The sequence below is a fragment of the Monopterus albus genome, unplaced genomic scaffold, assembly GCF_001952655.1.
Source record: "Monopterus albus unplaced genomic scaffold, M_albus_1.0 scaffold182.1, whole genome shotgun sequence".
NCBI classification, from domain to species: domain Eukaryota; kingdom Metazoa; phylum Chordata; class Actinopteri; order Synbranchiformes; family Synbranchidae; genus Monopterus; species Monopterus albus.
In genome coordinates this window covers 861,674-883,367 of record NW_018128062.1, presented here as the reverse complement: position 1 = coordinate 883,367, position 21,694 = coordinate 861,674, and the positions used below count along the sequence as shown (strand labels likewise).

At 43.2% G+C, this 21,694-nt stretch overlaps 1 protein-coding gene across 1 annotated transcript in view; it reads right to left on the bottom strand.

Annotated features, from left to right (window-relative positions):
- Positions 1 to 1,468: 1,468 nt before the first annotated feature.
- ches1 (checkpoint suppressor 1) overlaps positions 1,469 to 21,694 on the bottom strand; it is a 54,011-nt gene continuing 33,785 nt past the window's right edge. The window contains exons 3-6 of the mRNA XM_020616961.1: positions 19,559 to 19,710; positions 11,595 to 11,653; positions 6,332 to 6,440; positions 1,469 to 5,285 (exon numbers count right to left, since the gene is read on the bottom strand). Coding sequence (XP_020472617.1) covers positions 4,730 to 5,285; positions 6,332 to 6,440; positions 11,595 to 11,653; positions 19,559 to 19,710 — 876 coding nt within the window. The 3' untranslated portion in view covers positions 1,469 to 4,729. The remainder of the gene's footprint in view (positions 5,286 to 6,331; positions 6,441 to 11,594; positions 11,654 to 19,558; positions 19,711 to 21,694) is intronic.

Below are 21,694 nucleotides of genomic sequence, written 5' to 3'. Positions count from 1 at the left end.
GGTGCATAAAGATTTTTATAGTGATTTTTAAAATTCAAATTAAATGTCTGAAACATAACAGTGCTTTGACAGGGGAATTTCACAACTTTGCTTATGCTTTAAGAACACTTTTCATGTAGTACCATCTTACTATCACTAGAGTGTGATCACACTACATAACAGAACTTCAGAAAACAAGCTGACATACACACAAACACACACGATCCATTCACTTTCTCCAGCATGCAACTATTTTACATGAAATTCAATAAAGAGGGATTTAAGTGAATTTCCAGATGAGCCATGTTTATAGGTCTTGTCTGCTTAATCAAAAACACACCTACCCTGACTACCAGGGGAAAATTTCCAAAAACAATAAAGCTTGCCAATAAATGAGAGCTGACAAGAGAACGTTACCTCCACTTCTGTCTCCATGGAAACTTGTCTCCCTGGTCATTCTGTGGATATGGATGATATAGACTGGGGAACACACAGCTCTGTTTGCATCAGTTCACTTCAGTGTGCCTCCGCTTAGATGAAATGTCACAACAAGTGCCTTCACTTTATTTATTTGACTCAGAGGACGTTAAAGACCTACCTGACTCTAATTAGGATATGTTTTTGAATTCACATGTAACTCTTTACTTTGAAAGAAAATGCAGTGATGTGAAAAAAGATGACTGGGGACTTATGTTTAGTAGTTGCTTCTCAAACTATAAGATGTGATCAAACATAAAGCCATGTTATCCAGGGCATGCCGGTGCTACTTCTGAGTCTCGCTCTCAGTAACTGAGTAGTATGATGCCCTCTAAAGATCTAGAGAATGCAGCCCCCCACCCCCACTCCCCACTTTCTTTGCTGTAGTTGCATAGCAACAGAGGAGCTGCTTGCTCCAGTTGTGTTGGTGGTAGGAGCGTGCTGCGCAGGGAACCAGGCACTGGCTTGAGATTAAGCCTGTCTTGGCTTCAATTATGAATGGGCTTCCACTGCCACACAGCTCCGAAATGGCACAACTCAAAACGATAAGACATTGAGGAACTCTTTAGTACAATGATCTCTTTTGCTTCTTTCTAAGGGGGACGCTGAGTTTGACTTGGAGACAGAAGTATTGAACTTAAATGATTAGAGGGAGTAAATGAATAATTAACTGGCAGAAGAGGCCTGGTTATGATAAGACCCTTGTTGATGGGAATATGTGAGGTTAATGATTGGGGTCAGTCCTGAGAGCAAATTAAAGAGTCTCCAATCTCACAAAGCTAGTACTTTACCATTAAAAGGGGGTTAGTGTGTGTTGCATGCTGAAGTGGTGAAGAGAGAGGGTGATATGCTTTCTGGGAAGACTTTACTATATTTAGGACTCAGGGCAAAATTGTTAAATTTGTGGAACACATATACTGCTCTTGTAGCCCACATGAACTGACAATCAGCAATGCTGTTAATAACACAAACTTTTGTCTGAAAGAACAGCCAAACTAATCTTCTGCAACTTGTATTTTTTTATTATTGCAACCAACTGGAAGACAATACATCACATAAACATCATTGTAGTTTTTCAGAAAATGGAAAACAAAATAAAACAACATTTATATATTTTTGCCACAGTATTGGACAACGTTGATATTTACATGTAGTGATGCAATAGGTCTTGAAATCATTCTTTGGCAATATGATTGCACAATAAGGAGAGAATTGAACATTTACTGAAAAAAAAAACACCTGGGTGTACTCTGCATCACATCTCACAGATCAATAACAGTTTTGCATTTTGACATCTCTAACCTATGGCTTTCCAATATTCAGCTCAGACAGTCACCAAAAAGAATGGCAGTATTGTGATTAATTTTGTCAGAGAGAAAACAAAACAGAAAATGAAAATGTGCATAAAAACATCAACAAATAAAAAATGGCAACTGTATGCTTTAGGACGTTTCACTGTTTGTTTGGCAGGTTTGAAAGAAACACTTGTTTCAGGAGCTTCTCAGGCTGTGAATTACATTTCCTTTGCTTTAAAATGTCGCGTCTATATTTTATGTGTTGCTCTGTTTTTCCAGGACTAGTAGGTCAGGAGTTCATCTTTCCTGTATGTCACCGAGTGAGTCAGAGGAAAAAAAGGTGGTTGCTAAAGCAACACTTTCTCTTCTCAACATGCCTCTTGCCAACTAAACATATTATTAGTCACAACAGTGGACTGATACTGCAAATACTGCAGGGGGACTCAGACAGGTTTCAGACGAGAGATGGGTGACACGTGAAAAGAACACTGACAGAGTCTCCTTTTAGCAATTTTATATGTTGGCATGGATACCATACACAATGCAAGGCCAGTGATGCATGCTACAGGTGGTAAAAGACAATGGATGGGACATGCATTTTGTTTGCCTGCTTGTCTTGCTGACAGTCACTCAGCATCTATTTAGCTTAAACAAATCCTTGTCTGACTCTGCTGCTACAACCTATGTTTTGTCCTACAAAGCTACTTTTTATATGCATTGCATCTTTGCAGGTGGGGGGGAAAGTAATACTTTAATGCAAACACATGCCCAGTAATGGCAGTGCAGTATCCATATCACCTCTGATGCAAAAACTGTCAAAGCTCACCACTGTGAATTTCAATCAAGTCAGTGTTTTCATGGCCCTTAGTGAGATACACATACACTTTGCACACTGGCGTAAAAAAAATCAATATCTGATCTCCAGACTGGGCTCTTAAGATAAATATGTCTGACATCCACAAAGGCAAGTAATACTTTTAATCAAAGGGTTAACAATACTGTATGTAAATTAGAAAACAAACATTTATGTCACATACCATCTCCTACATTCCCTTCTTTTCAATTCAACACCCAAGATATGAGATTCTTCCAGGACACCTACTAAGTTTCCCATGCCTGTCTGATCCACACGTTTACACTGAACAATGTCGATGGAAACTAAGGACACGCACATTTACACACAGGAGAGAGAGAGAAACAAAACAATACTGTTATAAATAAAGACAGGTAGCATTCTGTCAAAACATGTCAGAGACATGACAACAGAGGTACCGAGGGCAGGCAGGCAGGCACAATGTTAAAGGGTGTGTGTTCCTGGGCACACAAACTCACACACTCTACAGATGTGTGCTGAAATAACACTGGGTTTAACATTGAACACCTAAAAACCACTGTACAGGCAGAAGAAGACGGAAGCCCACCCCCTAAGAGGTGATTCAGCTGGCCTACGTAGCCTGAACCTGAGGCCCGGAGGTGGCACCCTCGGGCCAGAGTGATCTCCCACGTTCCTCCCTGAAGACATGTCTTCAAAAGCCCACTCAGAAAGAAGAACCCATAAGATTAAAAAAAAACAAAACAAAACAAAAAAAAAACTTCAGTATAATCACGGGTATAAGAATTGGCGGCAAAACTTTTTTCTTTCTTCTAGGATCAAGGTTTATATGAAAATAAGTCATGCTTCATGCTAAATACATTGTTTATCTTACATGATCTTTGAATAAAAAAGATTTGCTTTTTATCTTATTTACAAGCACCCATGCAATATAACTGAGAAAGTCCTGCAGGTCAAATTGCTTCAATTAAGAAAGAAAAAAAATAAAATATTTTCTAACCTTTTTACAGAGTTGTCCACATGGGACAAATTGCTTATATCTTTATGAGGGTAGAGTGAGGGTAAACAGACACAAACAGAAATCCAAACCCACAGTTTATGTATATAGGTCTTTGAGACTGTCAAATGAATCGGAAGGTGTGGTAGCTAGTGGTAGCTACAATATCTATACCAGGTGTCTACGGCTATGGACAGAAGAAGTACTGGAGGATTTTTAGGGACGTTTACAATATGCAACAACAACAACAACAAAATGAAGGAGATATTGCCTCAGACCCGGCACACTATCCATCTCTATGGTGATAAACATGAGCATTTTTTAAAAATTTTTAATATATCTATTCTTAAATACTATGAGTGCTCTTGAAATAAACCATGTTTTTACCCATGATGCTTTATTATAAGTGGTGTAAAATAATCTTAAGTGCATGAATATATATCACATTGGGTTTTACAATTATCTTGACACTTAAGGTCATTCTCTTTCGGTCTTCGTTACTACTATGCCTTCTTTTTTTTTGTCAGCTGTCGTATCGGCTACATGAAGCAACCTGGTCGCTTATCTTTGGCACAGTCTCACATTTGTGCTCGTGGTTGTAGGAGAGTGATGCTAGTGAGCGGCTGAGAGAGAGAGAGCTTGAAGTCTTGTTAGATAGGTCTGTCTCGTCGGCTCCGCCGTCTTTGCTGGCATCACTGCAAGATTGCTACAGATTCACATAGAAACAAACAGGTAAGACAAACAGCCATCTTCTGGTCACGTACTATATGCTCCTCAATGTGATTCGGTTTGGTCGTGGTCGACTTGTCCTAATTAGCGACAAAAACATGCTTTTTTATGGCTTTCATCCCCTTTGAAACAACAAAAACAACAAAGACACATGAAAAATACCCACTGATGTTAGTGTTGCTGAACATGTAGGAAAACATAGATTTTTGATATTGCCACAAATAAGTAGGATTCACCTAATGCCCTGCAGATAGATAGAGGGAGATGAGAAGTGTCCGTTGAGACTAATGCTGTAGTAACGTTACCTGTTGACCTATTTGTGTATTTGTGTCACTCTGTGTGTTAAGGTGTGTGTGTGCTTTGAGATGTATACTTGCAGTGTGTGTTTGCATGACTATGTACTTGATCTATGTGTGTGTCTTAGTTTCTAAGGGCCTCTTTCTGCTCCTTCTGGCCCTTGGCGGTGCGGTTTGTGATGTTGTTGAGGCAGGCTCTGACCCCCGCCAGGTGGAGCAGTGACCCCGCCGCCTCCTTCATCTCCTCATCGTCGCTCTCCGGCGGCTTCTCCACAGCCGCTGCACGCCGCTTCTTCAATGGCAGCGTGTCGCTAATGCCCCTTGCTCGGTTTTTGGTCCAGGGCAAACTGCTTCCAGCCAGAGTCCCAGCTCCCACCCCTGAGCTACGTCTCTGTCCGCGCAGGGGCTGCTGGGAAATGTAGGTAGCAGCGGCAGTGGTGATGTGAGAATCCAGCGGAATTTCCCGGGGCTCAGGTTTGACGTCCGATTGGATCTCCACGGCGATGATGTCGTCGTCGTCCAGTGGGGAGGAAGAGGTGGCGACTTGGGAGGAGCACAGCCTGCTGGGGGATTTGGCAGTGCTGTATGTGTGGTCGTCCTGGAGGTCCTCACTACAGGGCAGAGGAGAGTAGCGAGATGGGCTGTCCTGTCCGCGACTTAGATAATCTCCCAGGGATGATCTGTATGAAGCAAGGACACAAAGTAGGAGAGAATACGATCACTCCTGCTGTCATGTTGAGAGCCTGTGTATGCTTCACTCCTCTGAAGCTGCTCCAGCCTGCTCTGCATGTAGCTTGAAAGGTGATGATCTATCACCCTTAAAATATCCCCTTAGGCCTAATGTACATATTTCTCAAGTAAGATTAAACCTTGTATCTCCAAAAAGTGTCAGCCTTTCCTTTTATTAAATGAACAGCCTCATTTTCAGATCACCACCTATGCATTTTTAAATAACTCAGTGCACTTTGAGCAGCTCTCATGTTCCCTGAGGTTGTGGAACTTGCTCAGCACATAAAGGACCTTGCAAGCTCTAAAGTCAGACCACCACAGAAGAGAAGCCATTTCAATTTTGCCCACTATACATCAGCTAATTCAATATATTGCTACACATAGTTTGCTGTATTAGTCAGAAGACACATTTCTCTATAAGGCATTAAAGGACAGGAATGTGGAGGAGTGAGTCCTGTCCCCGGGACACCATCTCCCTTCAAAGTGAGAAGGTTAGCATATTAATATCTTATAAGCAGAAACATGCAGCACTTACAGTGATCAAACATTCACTGCATACCTTTAGTGGATGTTTAATTCATCAGGTGGTGCAGAGACCATCATACCCTTATGTTGTTATGATGGATGTGCATGTCCATGCTTGCTCTGAATGTTCTCTGAATCACGAGGCCTCTCCCTCTAATAAACCTGTCTGTGTGTGTGTATGTGCGAGAGCCCGTTATATAAACACACCTGGATAGAATGTTCTGAACAGTGTTGAGCGTGTGAATGCCTCTGACATTTGAACACAGTAAAGATGTAATTAAGTAAACTATCAGTGGAAAGTTTCAGCACAAGGTCTGTTTGGTGTACATGTGTTTTTTGTGTTTGTTTGCGGGCTACTGTACAGTATGTGCTTGTGTGTGTGAGGGTGTGTCTCTCTGTGTCTGTGCGGGAATGTGCTTGTTCAGGGAAAGCTCTTATATGGTTCAGCGTAACAGGAGCAAGGTTTATCCACCTTATGGCCGAGGTTCTGCTCCCCACAGGGCTTACAGGTAGGGGTCTGATCACGGGGAAGAGGGCCTGGCTCCTGACGCGGGCACCGTTTTGGATCACACCACGAGGAACTAAAAGAGAGAGTAGAACAAATAAAGACTTGAAACACAGATCCAAGCTACATTAGTCACATGTATCATGCAAATCGGTTTCAAAGTTAATCCTGAGGATGTCAAGAAACACACAGGAAGCATGTCCAAGACACGATCGGACCTCGATAAGACCTGGGAGAAGCTCAGTGAGCATTCACTGTACGTCTGAGGCCAACAGGGCAATATTGATGAGCACGGCAAGGTTAAATTGAGCGGGAAAGCGTCATAAACGAGTTAAGGCCACTGCAAATCATTCAATTACCAATGACCGCTGGGCTCGGCTAAATCCAGCCTTTCTAGTGCCGTGGGCTGAACAACAGGCAGCTGGAGCTTATGTGGGACAGCACAGAATCACAAATGTGAGAATGCTGACACGTTTACTGTGTTTAAAACTCAGATACAAATCATTAAATATAGTTTTAAACCAATTCACATACAAATTCTCAAAGCCAAAAAGGTTTTACATATTTATTAAAACCGATTGGCTGTGCTAACCAAATTTCAAAGAAACTGGAGAATGTGCCAGAAGGACAAGCGTCTCCACAGCAGTCCATCTGAGTGCCATTTTACTCTTCTGAATAAACAGACATATGGCAGGCCCACCTGGAGTACACCAGATAATGCTTTCTGTCATTTAATGAGACGAAAATTTAATTCTCAGGTCTGAAAGCCAAGCATTTCAACTGGTAAAAACCAGGTGCTGCTTATTACCTGGCTATCACCTGGTGTCTCAACACTGCAGCCCAATATTGGCACCATCAGACAAACAGAGACGGGCCCTTGCAGACAACTCCGCAGAACAGCACAAAGACACACCCTGAATCACACAACCAGAATAATGGACTGGCTTTGGGGGGGTGATGCTAACAAGACATACAATGACAGTAATTTTGAAAGATGGTTCAGCTTCCACTGTGTCCATGAAGGTACAGGAACATTGTCTTAGTATAAGAGTCTTTAAAAAAAAAAAACATTCAGAACTGGCACATAAAAATGTTTTGGATACAGCTTCAGATTTTCCATCAAGGTCAAAGTTTTGTCTTTGGTTTCCTACTTGTGGAAAGATCTGACCAATTTCACAAATACTGAAGGGACTGTGAGAGACCAGAAAAGAACTACTAACCACTATTTTTATTATATGTGTTGTAGAAGAGAAGAGAAGAGAAGAGAAGAGAAGAGAAGAGAAGAGAAGAGTACAGTATGTCTATATAGGAGCCCAAAGCTCTCATTACTCAGGGCTGGCTAGTCACCGCAGCCATTCCAGTTTACTAAAACAGCTGTCGTTGTCATCTCCAGGGTCAGTTTGCATTTCACAAATGATGACCTGCTGTTTGCTTTACCTGCCGCAGAAGCATTTGTTAAGGTGCAAATGCTAAAACCGTTTAGCCACAGCATCAATATGCTGTAGCCAAAGCCTTTTGGTTTTAAATCTTAGCCATTACAGTAAATTCATTAACAGTGCTATGAAGAAAAATTTTCTTTGCCCCAGGAACCACAAGCTCATTAAAACATCAAAGTTGGTGAGTCCCCCTCTCCCGCAACAAGAAAACCCTCCCACGATATATATTTGGTCCATGTTGTAACACAGAGAGATGAATTATGATGGATTTGTTTGTTGTCATTGTTGGTGTGTATCCGCAGCGGGCTGTGTCCACAGTAATCTTATTGAATCCGGTTAGCGCGGCTCTGCCCCTGATATCTGCAGCTCTGCTCTCCATAACCTTATAAGTAAGTCCCTGCACAGAGTCTCTTTAGTAATCTTGATCACTCACTGCATGATTGTGTGTGTGTGGGCAGTGCATTAGGTCTCCCTGGGTTCACATGCACACACCCCTTCCTCCCCACCTCCCGCTCCAGTCAGGCTTTGGGTTGCCATAGTAACGTTCCCCTTCCACATGCCACAGAGTGGTAGATCATGCATCAGCAGAGAAAGTGATAGAGAGAAGCAGAGAAAGAAAGAGAAACTGGGGAAAGAAATACCAAACTCTGTTTAACATGGTTTTTCATAGATCAGCGACACACTCTTGACCGCCACTGTTTACTCTACACACAAACACACACACACACACCTTGCTAGCACAAGGATCGACAACTGTGTGTGCGTTCTGTATCCTTGCCCCCTCACTCCGCTGATTGATTTTCTCAGCAAACCTTTCTCTTTGTCTTTCTAATTCCATCCTCTTGTTGGTTTCTTTCTCTCTCTATCAATCTCGCGGTCAGTCTATGTATAGTGGTGACTCATATCTCCAACTGAGCATGCACGCTGGCTCTGCAGGTAAAAAGCCTGGGACATATGCTGAAGAGATGAGGTGACAAACTAAGCTGGGAAAGAGCAGGCAGTGCTCCCAGAGCCAGCCCTCACTCTGTGAGATTGAGCAGTACATTTTACAAGCACAAAGCAAACAAACAAACAAACTCGGCTCGGTAAGAGTACTGAGGAAAAATGTAAATACAGAAGAAGGTTTCTGTGTCTCCGCCTTTTCTTGGAAAGAAAATATCATCTATTGTGTCTTTTTTCCTATGTCTGGTCAGCTGCTCTGCCTTTTCTGTCTGCCTCCTACGTCTTTGCCTGCTGCCCGTCTCCCTGCCTGCCTGTTTTCCAGGGCGAGTGAAGCCCTCAGCCTCCCTCCCCTCTCTGCTCTCATACGCCGTACACACACTGAGCCTCCTCTGCTCGCTTGTTAAATGAGTTCCACATGGCCCTGCAGGCTGTAGTCTCCGCACGGCCGGCAGAGGAGCGGAGCAGGCACCAAGTCCACACACAAACATACACACATGCTTGTAAAACTCTTACACACAGTCCAAAGGTTTAAAGGTCACTTGCAGCAGACCTTGAGAAAGCAACCGTTTAAAAGTGTACCTCCCCCCCAAACGAGTCTGAGTCTGCGGGCACGATGCATACTAATGTTGACTGACTGACTGACTGGATTGCTGGTGGGCTGAAGTTGCTGGCAGATTAAGTGGATGGCTAACTGGCTTGTCTATCTGACACTCCAGCCGAGTGTTTAAGTGGTTGGTTGACTGACATTTGCTATGATTTATGGGGGTGGGGGGGACAAGACAAAACATATGCACTCATGTGCTCCTGTGCTGTATATGACAATCCTGCTGCTAAGTTTCAGCTCTTACCTCCTGTTCTTTATTGTTGATGCAGTTTGTCTACATTTTGGCACATTGACACAATTACTTTGAAACCATAAAGAGGCACTCCACTGATTTTACACATGACGTTTACTAGTCACAGCGAGTGTCGAAGACCTGTGAAAACAGGTGTATGATGATTTAGCAGCTCCGAAGGGAATGCACTGAAGTTGCACTGTCACTTAGTTGTTAGTTACTTTGTAAGCTTTGACCTTGTCTGACATCTACTGCATTTTGTGAAGAGATGTAATTCAACAGACATAAACCCAATATATCTTTTATACCTTTTAAGCAGTAGAATAGTGATGCACAAATTTATCATAATTAAACATTTAAGAGCTGGTCAATTTTCTGCTGATAGGGATAAACTCTTTGCAGCGGTTAAAACCAGTTCCAAGTAATTCAACTAAAAATGTTCCTATTTAAATGACAGCAGCTAACCTAAATGCTTAAACAATATCAATAACATGGGCAGACCCAGGGGGTGGCCACCCCCAGAATCTGATCGACCCCCCCTGCCAGAGTCGAAATGTGATGCTTGTCAGTACTAATGAATGTGCAGCATCGCTGTTCCTGGCCGGGAGTAAATAAGGAGCACAGCCAAAGTTAGCTAAAGAAAGCACTATGCGTGTTTCGTTTTTACATAAAATAAGCTATTTCATTCTTAATAACGTATTTTTATTATTTCATAGTACTAGGGTTTTAATTTACTTTCTCCATATATTTGAAATGTGCCACCCCTCTCTGAATCTGTGCCCCAGCCTGGCCAACCCATCCAAAATGTTCTACATTTGCCGCTGCACTTAGGGCCAGCAGATCCTCCATAAGATATTGAATATATGAACTTGGGGAGGTGTGGTGGCGGGCTAGGTTAAGGACATGGCTGCCAGCCATTGTCCTTGTGTTCATCCTGAGCTGGTACTGGGCCACAGGGAGAGACAGATTTCAGCCCACATCAGCTCAAAGCAAAGACGCTCTGAAAGCTCTGGGAATGGGAGATGGAAGTAATAATGGAGGGCACTAACAGGCCCAAACTCTCTCTCTCTCTCTCTCTTGTAGTTCACCTCTTTCCCCTCCTCCTCTCTTTTTCCTAGTCTTTGCCTCTGGCTGTCACAGCTTTCTTTCTCCCCGCTGTCTCAGGTTGTCACGCCCAACCATTCTGCACCCTCACTCCTTTCAAAAACACATTACACACTAAAAAAGTTTCCCTTTTCTTGTCTCTCCTTGTCACATGTGCTCTCCAAAAGGGCCTCTCTGTCTGTCAATCTGCTGTATCTGTCCAGCTGCTCAGACACATCACTCTCAGACTGTGTGGGTCCAGAGGGAGTCCAGATTTTCAGACACTCTCTCCAGCCTCGGCTCCTTGACCATTACTACTCCATTATCAGCAGCGATGGAGGGCACGCCACAGACGCCTAATGTATCCATTTCCCCCTCCATTTAGGACTCGGCAGCCCAGCGAGCTCCTGGAGTGCTCCCTGATTGGGATTGAATGTCCATTTAAACTGCCGTCCAGCCACCAGGGAGGTCAGGGGAAGGAAGAGGAGAGGAATAATGGGACGTAGGAAGTGTATATGAGTGAAAAAGTGAGACTGTATGTTGTGTTGAACGAGGAACGGAGGCAGGGGGATTGCTCTGCAGCCTGTGATGTGAAGCTGAGACTTTCTCTCCTCTCTCTGTCTTTCTTTCTTTCTCTCACTGAGTCTCTATCACTTTTTTTTTTTTTTAGTTTTCAAATACACCATCGTAGAAAAAGCATTCCTCCTCTGGCACCAAGCCAAGTGTCAGAACTCAGGACTCGGTATTCTCAAGGTGCGCTTCTAAAAAGAGGGATTTGGAATTGAGATGATTGGAGTTGGCACATCCGTAGACAGTGGAAAGCGGGGAGGAGGAGAGAGGAAGAGAGTGAGACAGAGAGAAAGAGAAAGAAGCAGAGGAACAGGCGGGAGAGCACATACATACAGTACAAGACTTGCGGAGGTGAAACGGTACCTTGTAGGAGAACTCCTCCGTTCTTTCTGAAGAGGGGACTCCCCGACCACAATGGAGGACTAGAAAGGAAAGAAAAAGAAGGGATGGAGAAAGAGAAACGGGTCAGTCAAGTTGCAGCAGCCAGCCAGCTCAGCAGGCTTCATCATGAGGCAGATAGCAAGGCAGGAATTTGAGCCCATAAGCCAGTGCTTCTGATTATAGTGATTAGATTCCCGGGTGTCCCACTGTTGCCATTATTCCCTGTGATTACCTCGGAGAATTACAGCCTCGCTGCTGTAGTCCACGGGGGTAATTTCTCATGACAACCCCCACCGCACACCACTGGTCCATTCACACACATTCAAAAAACAAAAAAAATAAAACAAAAAAATCCTCATTAGACACACATACATTTAACATGTGCTCAGGTCAAATGGGTATGTTTAAGACAAACATGCCTTTGTTGTGACACATTAAAACACACACGCTTACACTGCTGCAAATGCACATACACATACACACTGAGGCACACACAAAGCCGGCTACTCAGTTTAGGTGATCATTGCACCACTAATGAGGGAGGTAATGATGGCATTTCTCACACAGACAGAGACATCTTCACTCACACATACTCATACACAAGACAATAGATACAGTTCTGCTGGTGAGTCCATATACTTAAGACAGAAGGAGAGAGATGGAGGGACAGAGATGGAGAGAAAGAGAGGATGCACTGTATGAGCGTTGCCAGATTGAGTGGTCTTTAGTTCTCCATTAGACAATGCATCTGACTGCTCCTTTCTTTTCCTCTCTATACTGGAGCTAGACAGGCTGTTCTCAAACACGGTGGAGTCTAACAACATGCATCTTGGCCCTACAGTATGCACACACACACACACACACACACACACACACACACACACACACACACAAGCAGGAGAGAAAACACCTGGGGAGGCTGTGAACTCTAAAAAAGCAACCCACTTGTTTCCACTCATCAGGAGAGTTTCCTTTGTAATATGAATCCTGTTTTATGTTCTGCTAAGCTGCTGAATGAGAGGATTTGGACGTCTGCACTTGTGATGTGGCTCTCACCTCAACAGATGCAGAGGAAAGATGGACTCACACACACAGCTGGACACACAAACACATACACATGCAGCAACACGAAACAGCAAAAGCAGCAAATGCAAATATCAGCCCTGAGCCACCTGCTGTTGCCATGGAGAGTTGCCACATTGCGTTGCCACGGCGATAACATATTTTTCCTGCACTAACAGCCTGTCTGTTTTCCCTACCACCCCACCCCCTGCCTATCTTCATCTCCCCCTCGCTCTGTACCCCGCTCACTGTCTCCCTCATTCTTCCTGTCTATCTTCCCACCCCTGCACTGTCTCTCTCTCGCTGGCAACAAATGGCTTCACAGTGCGACAGCACCTGCCTTACACTACATGTGTTGCCATGGCGGCGTTCCCGTTGCCAAGGCAACCCTGTGCATTTAATGTTGGGAGCAAGGGACTAAACTAGTGACGGACGCTCATTCTGCAACACCCCAGCCCCCCATCTCCTGTCATGCTTTTTCGCCACAAGAGGAGAGAGGGAGGGTGGAGGAAAAAGATAGACAGAGAGTGAAATGGAAAGAAAGAGGGAGAGAGCTCCTCCCTAACCCCCATGAGACACCCCTCCCTCCTTGCATCCAGATGCTGATGGGGTGTGAAGGAATGCACCACGGAGCTGACCTCCTGCCCAGCATGCGCTCTCTCTCTCTCTCTTACACACACAGACACACATTTGTTTTCATTCCTCATGGGGACTTTACACCGACTTACAAACCATTACCCTAACCTTAAACTAAGTTGTCACCTTAGAGCCCAGTGATGGTAGTGGAACGGCATCTGGTCCTCACAAGGAAGGTCAAGCCCCCACAGTGTGAGTGTATAAGTGCACACTTGCATATGGAGACACATAAACAGCTATTTGGAAATACATGCATAGGATACGTACATTCACACACACACACACACACACACACACACACACACACACACACACACACACACACACCGCTGGACAGACACCCAACTGCACTGACTCACACACATACAAATGCAAACACATATGCAGACATGCTCTCGGAAGCAAGCCACAGGTGGGGGTCGGCTTGTGCCGCGTGAGTTATTGTAGTCAGTGAAAAAGCAAGAGGTGAGCGACAATGGGTAGAGGACAAAGAAGCGTCCCTGCTCTCCCTCTCTTCCCTGCTCCTGTCTCAGCCTCTTTTCCGCCTTTTTTCCATCTCGTCACTCTGCCACTTTTTCTCTTTATCTTCTCATTCTCTGCATTTATCTCCCACTTCTGATTTGTGTAGAACTGCCTGAGACAGTCCTTGACCTTAATGTAATAGAAACCATTCATGGCCATAACACTTCATAACATAATATTCTTGAGAGTGAGTGCTCTTCAGAGAGATACTCTGTTATACTGATTGGACCTGCTGAGTTCCAACACAGATATTAAGGAAACTGTTAATACCTTACCCCATATTCTAATATAGATAGTGTTAGTTCATTTATTTTAGTCTGGACCATGTTCTGGCTTGATTTATGTCCCAATCCTCTGATCCAAACTGTGAGATTCACTGCTACATGCCTACCTTTGTACAAAAACAATCTTTTAAGCTCTACTTCTTCATTAAAAGAAAACTGGAGCAGTTGTTAACAGTTTTAACAGACTTTGACTGAGCTGAATTGCATGTTCTGCCTCGTACAGAAAAAAACTTACAAGGGCATTACTGAAGGTGACATTTTTGTTGTTGTTAATAAACTGAAATAAATCACTCTTATCTGGTTATCACATCTTCTTCTTCAGTGGATGAAAAATGTTTAAGATTAGCACAAACCACGATAAAGGCTGTGTGATACAACTGAAAGCTTTGGAAGAAAAGATAACAAGTGGATCTTAAGTGGGGAATTTCTTTTTCTAAGGGCAATAATAAACTTCAGTGTCATTCACTATGCTTTTGTTGTTGTTGTTTTAACCCATTGCGATCTAAAAACCTCCAGGCAGTACACACCTGATTATTGTCTAAGTCATAACAAACTGCAATTGCAAAACCTGACCTGTCCACGGTGCCCCCTTTGTGCCTAATTATCACACAAAGCTTTAAAGATTAATTACCTTTAACATCTTGGAAGCTACTTATTTTCAGAGTCTCCACTTTAAAGTTAGGACATACATTCATTCCAGGCTGCAGGATATTTTCACATATGTGTTCTATGTCTGCTTCAAAAATGTCTTTTTCTTGCTGATCTAATGGTACAAATGGGAATATTATAGTTATCTTGTCAATCACCTTAAACACGTTTTGCTTATTGACACTGAGATATGTCATCTTTGGACACTTTGACGTGGCTGTGGACCCAGCAGCATTACTGAATAATGTGCCAGCAGCATAATGTTATTAAAGAGGTTAAAGGGTCACACAAGTGGTTTTCATGTTTTAGCACATTAGCAACAAATTGTGCAGACTGTACATGCTGTGTATGTACTTTACATCGCTGCTGGCCATTTCCCAAAGCACACAATAAATTCTACTTTCCAGTAAGCTACTGGTTTCCATCAGTTTCAGGATGGTATCTAAAAAGTCAACTCACACAGGCTTGAAAGAAACTTGCATTTCAGTCATAAGTGAAAGCTGTGACAGTTTGAAAACTCTTTTTCAAGGTGCTCCGTCACCCAAAAACCAAAAAGTGCTTTTTACATCAGCAAAAATTAAAGTTGTGAAAAGGCTAGTGCAAATTTCTTCCAAGTTTGTCTTTCAGCAGCTTACTCTTAAGTATTTGATCTGTATACAAATGCACTGAATCCCTGCTCATAACTGCAAACAACTTACATGGTTTTGACAAAAAAAGGCAACAAAAGATTCATTTGTTCATTTGTCATTACAAGCAAATTTCGACTCTCTGCAAGTTGATTTTCATATTTTCATGAAATCAATCAAACTAGAGCTGCAATGGTTAACCAGTGAATTGATGTAATCAAATCAACAGAAAATTAATGTATGCAGCAACGATTTGTTTGTTCAGGCAACTATGCTCCTCCATTCTCCAGTGTGAGGGTGCTCTGCTTGTCCTTGTTTTAAATCAAAACTGAAACTCCATGGGCTTTGAACTGTTACCTTGACAAAACAAGATAAAACTGAAGACTTCAGCCTGAAATCTGAACATTTTTCACCTTTCATTCTGTGACACACACACATACACAAACACACACAATGCATGCTCCTCGGCTGCTGCATCACAAGGGCCCTCCTGCTCCACTCAAACCAAGAAATAGACTCTCCTCGCTTACTCTCTCATTTCCCACTGTGTGTCACAATGCAAATGAACAATGGTCCCCCCAACTACACCCTCTCCTCACTGCCCCCCATCCCCCCACCCAGATACCCACCCATGTTCTGAATCCGGCCTCCAATTTGTTCCACTTCCCCATACCTCATTGTTCAAAATGACACTTTTACATTTTATGGTGAACCAATTATTCTGTCTTACACAGCCCGCTGGCTCTGCAAGCCAACCTGCCCAGATCAACTGGGGAGCTGGGTGGAGGGGTGGTGGGGCTTTCGGTGAGAGAGATAGAGAATGAGGGAGACAGCGAGAGAGAAAGAGAACTGGTGGAAGAATGGGAAAAGAGACAACTAATAGCAGAGGTGAAAGAGGTACAAAAAGCAGCAATACAACAGTGTAAAAATACTCTGTTACAAGTAAAAGTCCTACATTCCAAATGCTACTTAAGTAAAAGTGCAAAAGTATTAGCATCAAAACCCCTTTAAAGTACTAAAAGTGAAAGTGCTCATTATGCAGAACGGTACCTTTCACATTCCTGTATATCATATTATTGTATTAGAATGACTGATGCATTATTGTGTAGATCACATTGAATGTTGCAGCTGGTAAAGGGGAAGATAGCTTTAACTAGCTTATATGCATTTCATTTGAATTACTGCTGGGTAGCTTGTGAATTTTCCACCATAGATCAATGAGGTCTTATAACTATACTGTATTTTTGTATAAATCTGGTTCTGAAAAGTAACTAGTAGCTAAAGTTATCAAATAAAGTACAATATTTGCCTTTAAAATGTAGAGAAGTTGGCAGCACAGTGGCACAGTGGTTCGCGCCGTTGCCTCACAGCGAGAAGGTTCTGGGTTCGGGCCCCACCTGGGACCTTTCTGTGTGGAGTTTGCATGTTCTCCCCGTGCTTGCGTGGGTTCTCTCCGGGTACTCCGGTTGCGGGCCGGGATTGGCTCCGGACGCCCACCCCCGCGTCGTGACCCCGCCCAGGGAACAAACGGTAGAAAATGAATGAATGAATGTACGGACGCCCACCCCCCCGTCGTGACCCCGCTCAGGGAACAAACGGTAGTGAATGAATGAATGTAGTGAAGTCAAAGTATGAAGTAAATGAATATTCTCAAGTAAAGTACAAATATTTCAAAATTGTGCTTAAGTACAGTACTTGAGTAAAAGTACTTAGTTATTTTCCACCACTCTCGCTGACATATCCACAGAAAGGAGCTGGAAACCGAGAGGATAGCAAAAGGAGAGAATGGAGAAAGGAGGAGAGGTCAGGCGAGGAGACAAATGTGGAGGAAACAGCACAGGTGGATTCTTCTGCGCCGTGAAGTGGGGAGATGTGTGTGCATGATGGGGGCCGTGCGGGGTCAGAGAACAAAGTGAATGTAGACAAAAGAGGATTTAATTGAATGATAAAGCGGTGGAAAGAGAGAAATGAGTAGAGAGGGAGAGAGAGAGAGGAAATAAATCACAGCAGGGATAAATAAAGACGATGGAGTACTGGGTGCCCCACTAGTTGTAATGTAAGCCTGAGGACAAGTGGGAAGGTGTGTGGGATATTAAAGGAGGAGACAAGAAAGTGAGAGGAGCGAAACGGAGGAGTGTTAGGAGCTGAAGGAAAGGCAGGATAGGCCGCAGAGAGAGTGAGGGGACGAACAAGTGAACATGTGGAGGAAAAAAGACAAGCAGCGCTTTATACCTGTGATGTGCCTGAGGGGAGTGAAGTAGAAGGGGGGACGGCAAGGGGCGCGCAAAAAGATTTAAGAGAAGGATGGGACGGGTCAGCTATATAATGCCTGGGGCCAGGTGCGTGGAGAGAGGAGCAGGATAGCGGGAGAGCTGAACTGGAGGAGTGAACTGTATATATTTTATGTTATGTGTGGTTCGAGGTGGCAACGATTTATTTTTATTTGCATCAGTTATTTTTTGAATAATCTTTATGTTTGTAAAAAGTCAGAAAACAGTAAAAGAACAAACAAACAAACAAAAAACACTCGTCATACATTTCCAGAGTTCCAGAGTCTAAGGTAGCAACTTTTAATTGTCTAAGCAGCACAATAAAACCCAAAGCTGTACCATTAGCGGTGTAATAAAAGGCTGAGGGCTGGCACAGAGTTTTCAGTTGAATGACGTTTTAATTTTAACTTGAATTAGAAGAAAGTGAATTAAAACCAAATTAAAGGAAAGTCCTGATTCGACCTTTGATGACGATCCTCATGATCCACTTTAAACACTATTACTGTATAAATATATACAAATCTCTTATCTGGTGAGCCTACATGTCTTGTTATTCCACAAGTAAGCAACAACTGTAAACCCATCTCCCTGTTACAACACTGCAGACCTCTAAATAAGCAGCTAAGTTAATTAAAGGCACAGGTGCCAAGACTGAATAATTAAGATGAAAATCATGATCAATGAGAAACAATAAAATCAGATTTCTGAAAAACAGAGAAAAGCAGCAAATCTTCACATTTGGAAATGAGGGACTGAAGAATGTTTGGCACATTGAGAACTGACTCAAACATTTTTCTCTTCATATCCTGAACATCTCTTATGTGTTTCTGTCAGGGCTTCTTGGTTATGAGCGTTCCAGGTTGGACTCACCAAACTCTCCTAACGGTGCAAACCGTTAAATCTCATTTCAGTCCTCCTGTTCACGAGGAGGTGTGTGACTGTGTGATGTGTTAATTAGCATATGCCATGATATGCAATGCCCCTATATTGCCACTTCTGCTCCATGTGTGACCAGAGGCTGGTCCCCACAATGTGAGTGTGTTAACAGCTTTTGCTCCCCAAAGACTAAAAAATGATAAAAAAACAAAACAACAAAAGACAAAAACACATTTAGCAGTGTGAGTGGAAATGTCAAAGTGACCTAAAACAATTGAAAGCATGGACAGAGACAGATAAAGAATAAATGACTTCATGGTTTAGATGTTAAAAATCATCATCATAAAGCAAAGTGGTCCCTGACTTAGATGGCAGTCAAAGGGACCTGATAGTCACGGAGATGGACAAGAGAATACTGGGCAGCAGCTACAGCAGAGGGTGGACAGAGACCTACTTAGACAGCTGTCAGACTGAGGGAAGGCTTCCTAACAATGACCGAAATGAAAAGTCAAAGGAAAACAAACCCTCAAATGTGTTTTTATGTGCTTTCATTTATTTTTTGTATACAGTGCTTTTGATTTTTGTGCAAAGCACTTTGATCGACTTGCAGTTGTGTTTACATGCTACACAAATAGATGCTGATTTGATTTGAAACTTTTCAGTAAAATGGCAGCCTTGATAATGATATGGTGAACTGAATAGAAATTTTATATTGTTTATTTGGTTATATATTTGTATATTCATATATTTGAGTTGAAGGAAATATTATATTTACTCTCCAAATTCATTCACATCGAGGTATCATAATTTTTAAGTCATGCAACGTGTGTAAACCACTGATGAGTTTCGTTCACACCTAATAAGAAATTAATGTACGTCTGCATATACTGTATATCTCTCCCTCCCTCTGTCAGTGTGAAGTTTATCAGTTAACCAAGAAAAGGAATCCAGGAATTAAATTAGGTAAACAACACTTCATATTATCTCATCAACCAATCGGCCACTCAGCTGATCCGCCTTACCTGTGGTGAAATGTCTGAGGCAGGATGGGTGGGGAGGTGGAGGGGGCTGTCAGGCCGGGCGAGTAGGGGTGGTACGGCGTCTTCTTCAGCGCCTGGATCAGGTTGTGCCTATACTCGGGATCTATGGACCACAGAGAGCCCTTACCTATGCTCTGAATGAAAGAAAGAGAGAGGCAGAGAGGGAGGGAGGGAGGGAGGGAGGGGCGCAGAGGGGACAGGAAGATGGATGTTATTAAAAGTGCTATCGGGCCCCTCAAAGCTCAGCACAAACACAGCACAGCACACTGACCTGAGCCAACAAGTCCAAAGCCCAAACACAAGCTCAGAGTCCAACTTGTGTTGGATTATTATTTACCAACGCATCTGTACAAACAACGATCTGTGCTGATAGGCCGCTGCCTCCCTGCCCTCTGAAAACACACATCGGCCACACAAACATTCCCATACTCCCAAGCAAGGTAACAGTTGGAGGAATGAGAATAAATACATCCTCAATGCCACCTTGCTTGAGATTTTCCAGTTCTCTGCCTCTCCGTGCAAAAATATCACAACACTTTTTTTCTGATTAAGACACAGGAAAACTCTAACTTTCTCTACTGTAGAGGCAATGATGGTGTCTACTTTTAGATCAAAGCCGCTTCCCCCTCACCTAATGAAGCTGCCAGCCCCTGATCTGAGTGAAACCAGCCTATAGTTTATAGAGAGGGGAGGGATCTCAGACGGGCCGCCATAAAAACACACTCCCCATCTCTGGCTCTCACAGCTTTCTCGCTGCTTTCATCTGCTCTGTCATCTGAATGTGGAAAAATCCGGAGTTTGAATACAGCAGAGACTGAAAATGACAGGAAGAGAGAGAGAAGAGAAGTGAATATAAAATTAAAGCTGTCCTGCCTCATGTTCTGCTCACTTTGTAGTGCTCTGTGATATGATACAGGTACAGGCTGCAGGGTGGGGAGATGACTGTAGGCTTTGGATTTCTGCAAATACTGCAGATAATCTGTTAAGGGGGAAATGTCAGATGTGTCAGAGAAGTGCATATGAGCATTAATTCTCAAACTTAAAGTGCATTTTATGTTAAAATGCTTGAGAAAAGCACTTCCACATATCCACTACATACAGTGATTCCCAATATTTTAGCTTGTGACTGCTGATAAAACCACATTTTTTCTTTTCTCTCTAGTCAAACAGATAATTTTAGGTTTATGTGTCCAGGGTTTGAGGTATCTGAAAGTTTAGCCACTTTCCCACTTTGGAAATAACACCTTACAAGAAAGAAGCAGCTGGAAATAACAGCTAATGAGAAGTAGCTTAACCAACTTAAGAGTAGTGTCAGAAGCAACTGAAAGCTGACAGACAGTCAATGACTGAGCTACCACTCACTTCAGCATCTGAATCTGTAAGAATGCAAGAAGCTAAGTGTGTGCTGTTGGTTTGTGTCCCCACATCTGGATCTTTGAAATGATGATGTCAGTCCTGTTGAACACAGGCCATATGTATTGTGTTTTGCTCTGTGTGTGTGTGTGGGTGAGTGTGTGTATGGTGAGTTTCCTAGGGAGTGTGATATTACCCAGCATGGTCTGCTCCTGGGAGTCCTTCTATTACTGCCAGCAACGCCTCTCCTGGAGAGCATGATATTACACACACATACACCCGCTCCCACAGAGGTGACCCCCACTGGGCCATATTTCCCCTTGCACCTCTGACTCACCAGCCACTTGTATATATCTGTGTGTGTGTGTGTGTGTGTGTGTGTTTTACCTGTGTAAAGTGCGCGTCATTCTCCTGTCCCATGTCTGGATAAGCTGGATCTGGTTCAACATGATTACCGCTGAGCTGCTGACGTCTGTTGATCTGTGCCTCTGTCTCCTATTCCCCCCCCCCCACCCCCCAAAAAAACTGCTGATGATAGGCCAATCACAGGGTGCAGCTCACAGGAAGGGTCTGTCACCTGGGTTATAGCGGTCGCCCTGGTAACAGGCATCATCTGGACTTGGAAGCAAGAGGTGCTGAAACAAACTCATAGTTAAAAAAGACAACATCAGAGATGGGTTTTATGTTTTCTGATGTGGTTCAAGTTTGATACAGTATGACAGAATTTAAAAACAGGATGACTCTACGAGGGGGGGGGGGGGGGGG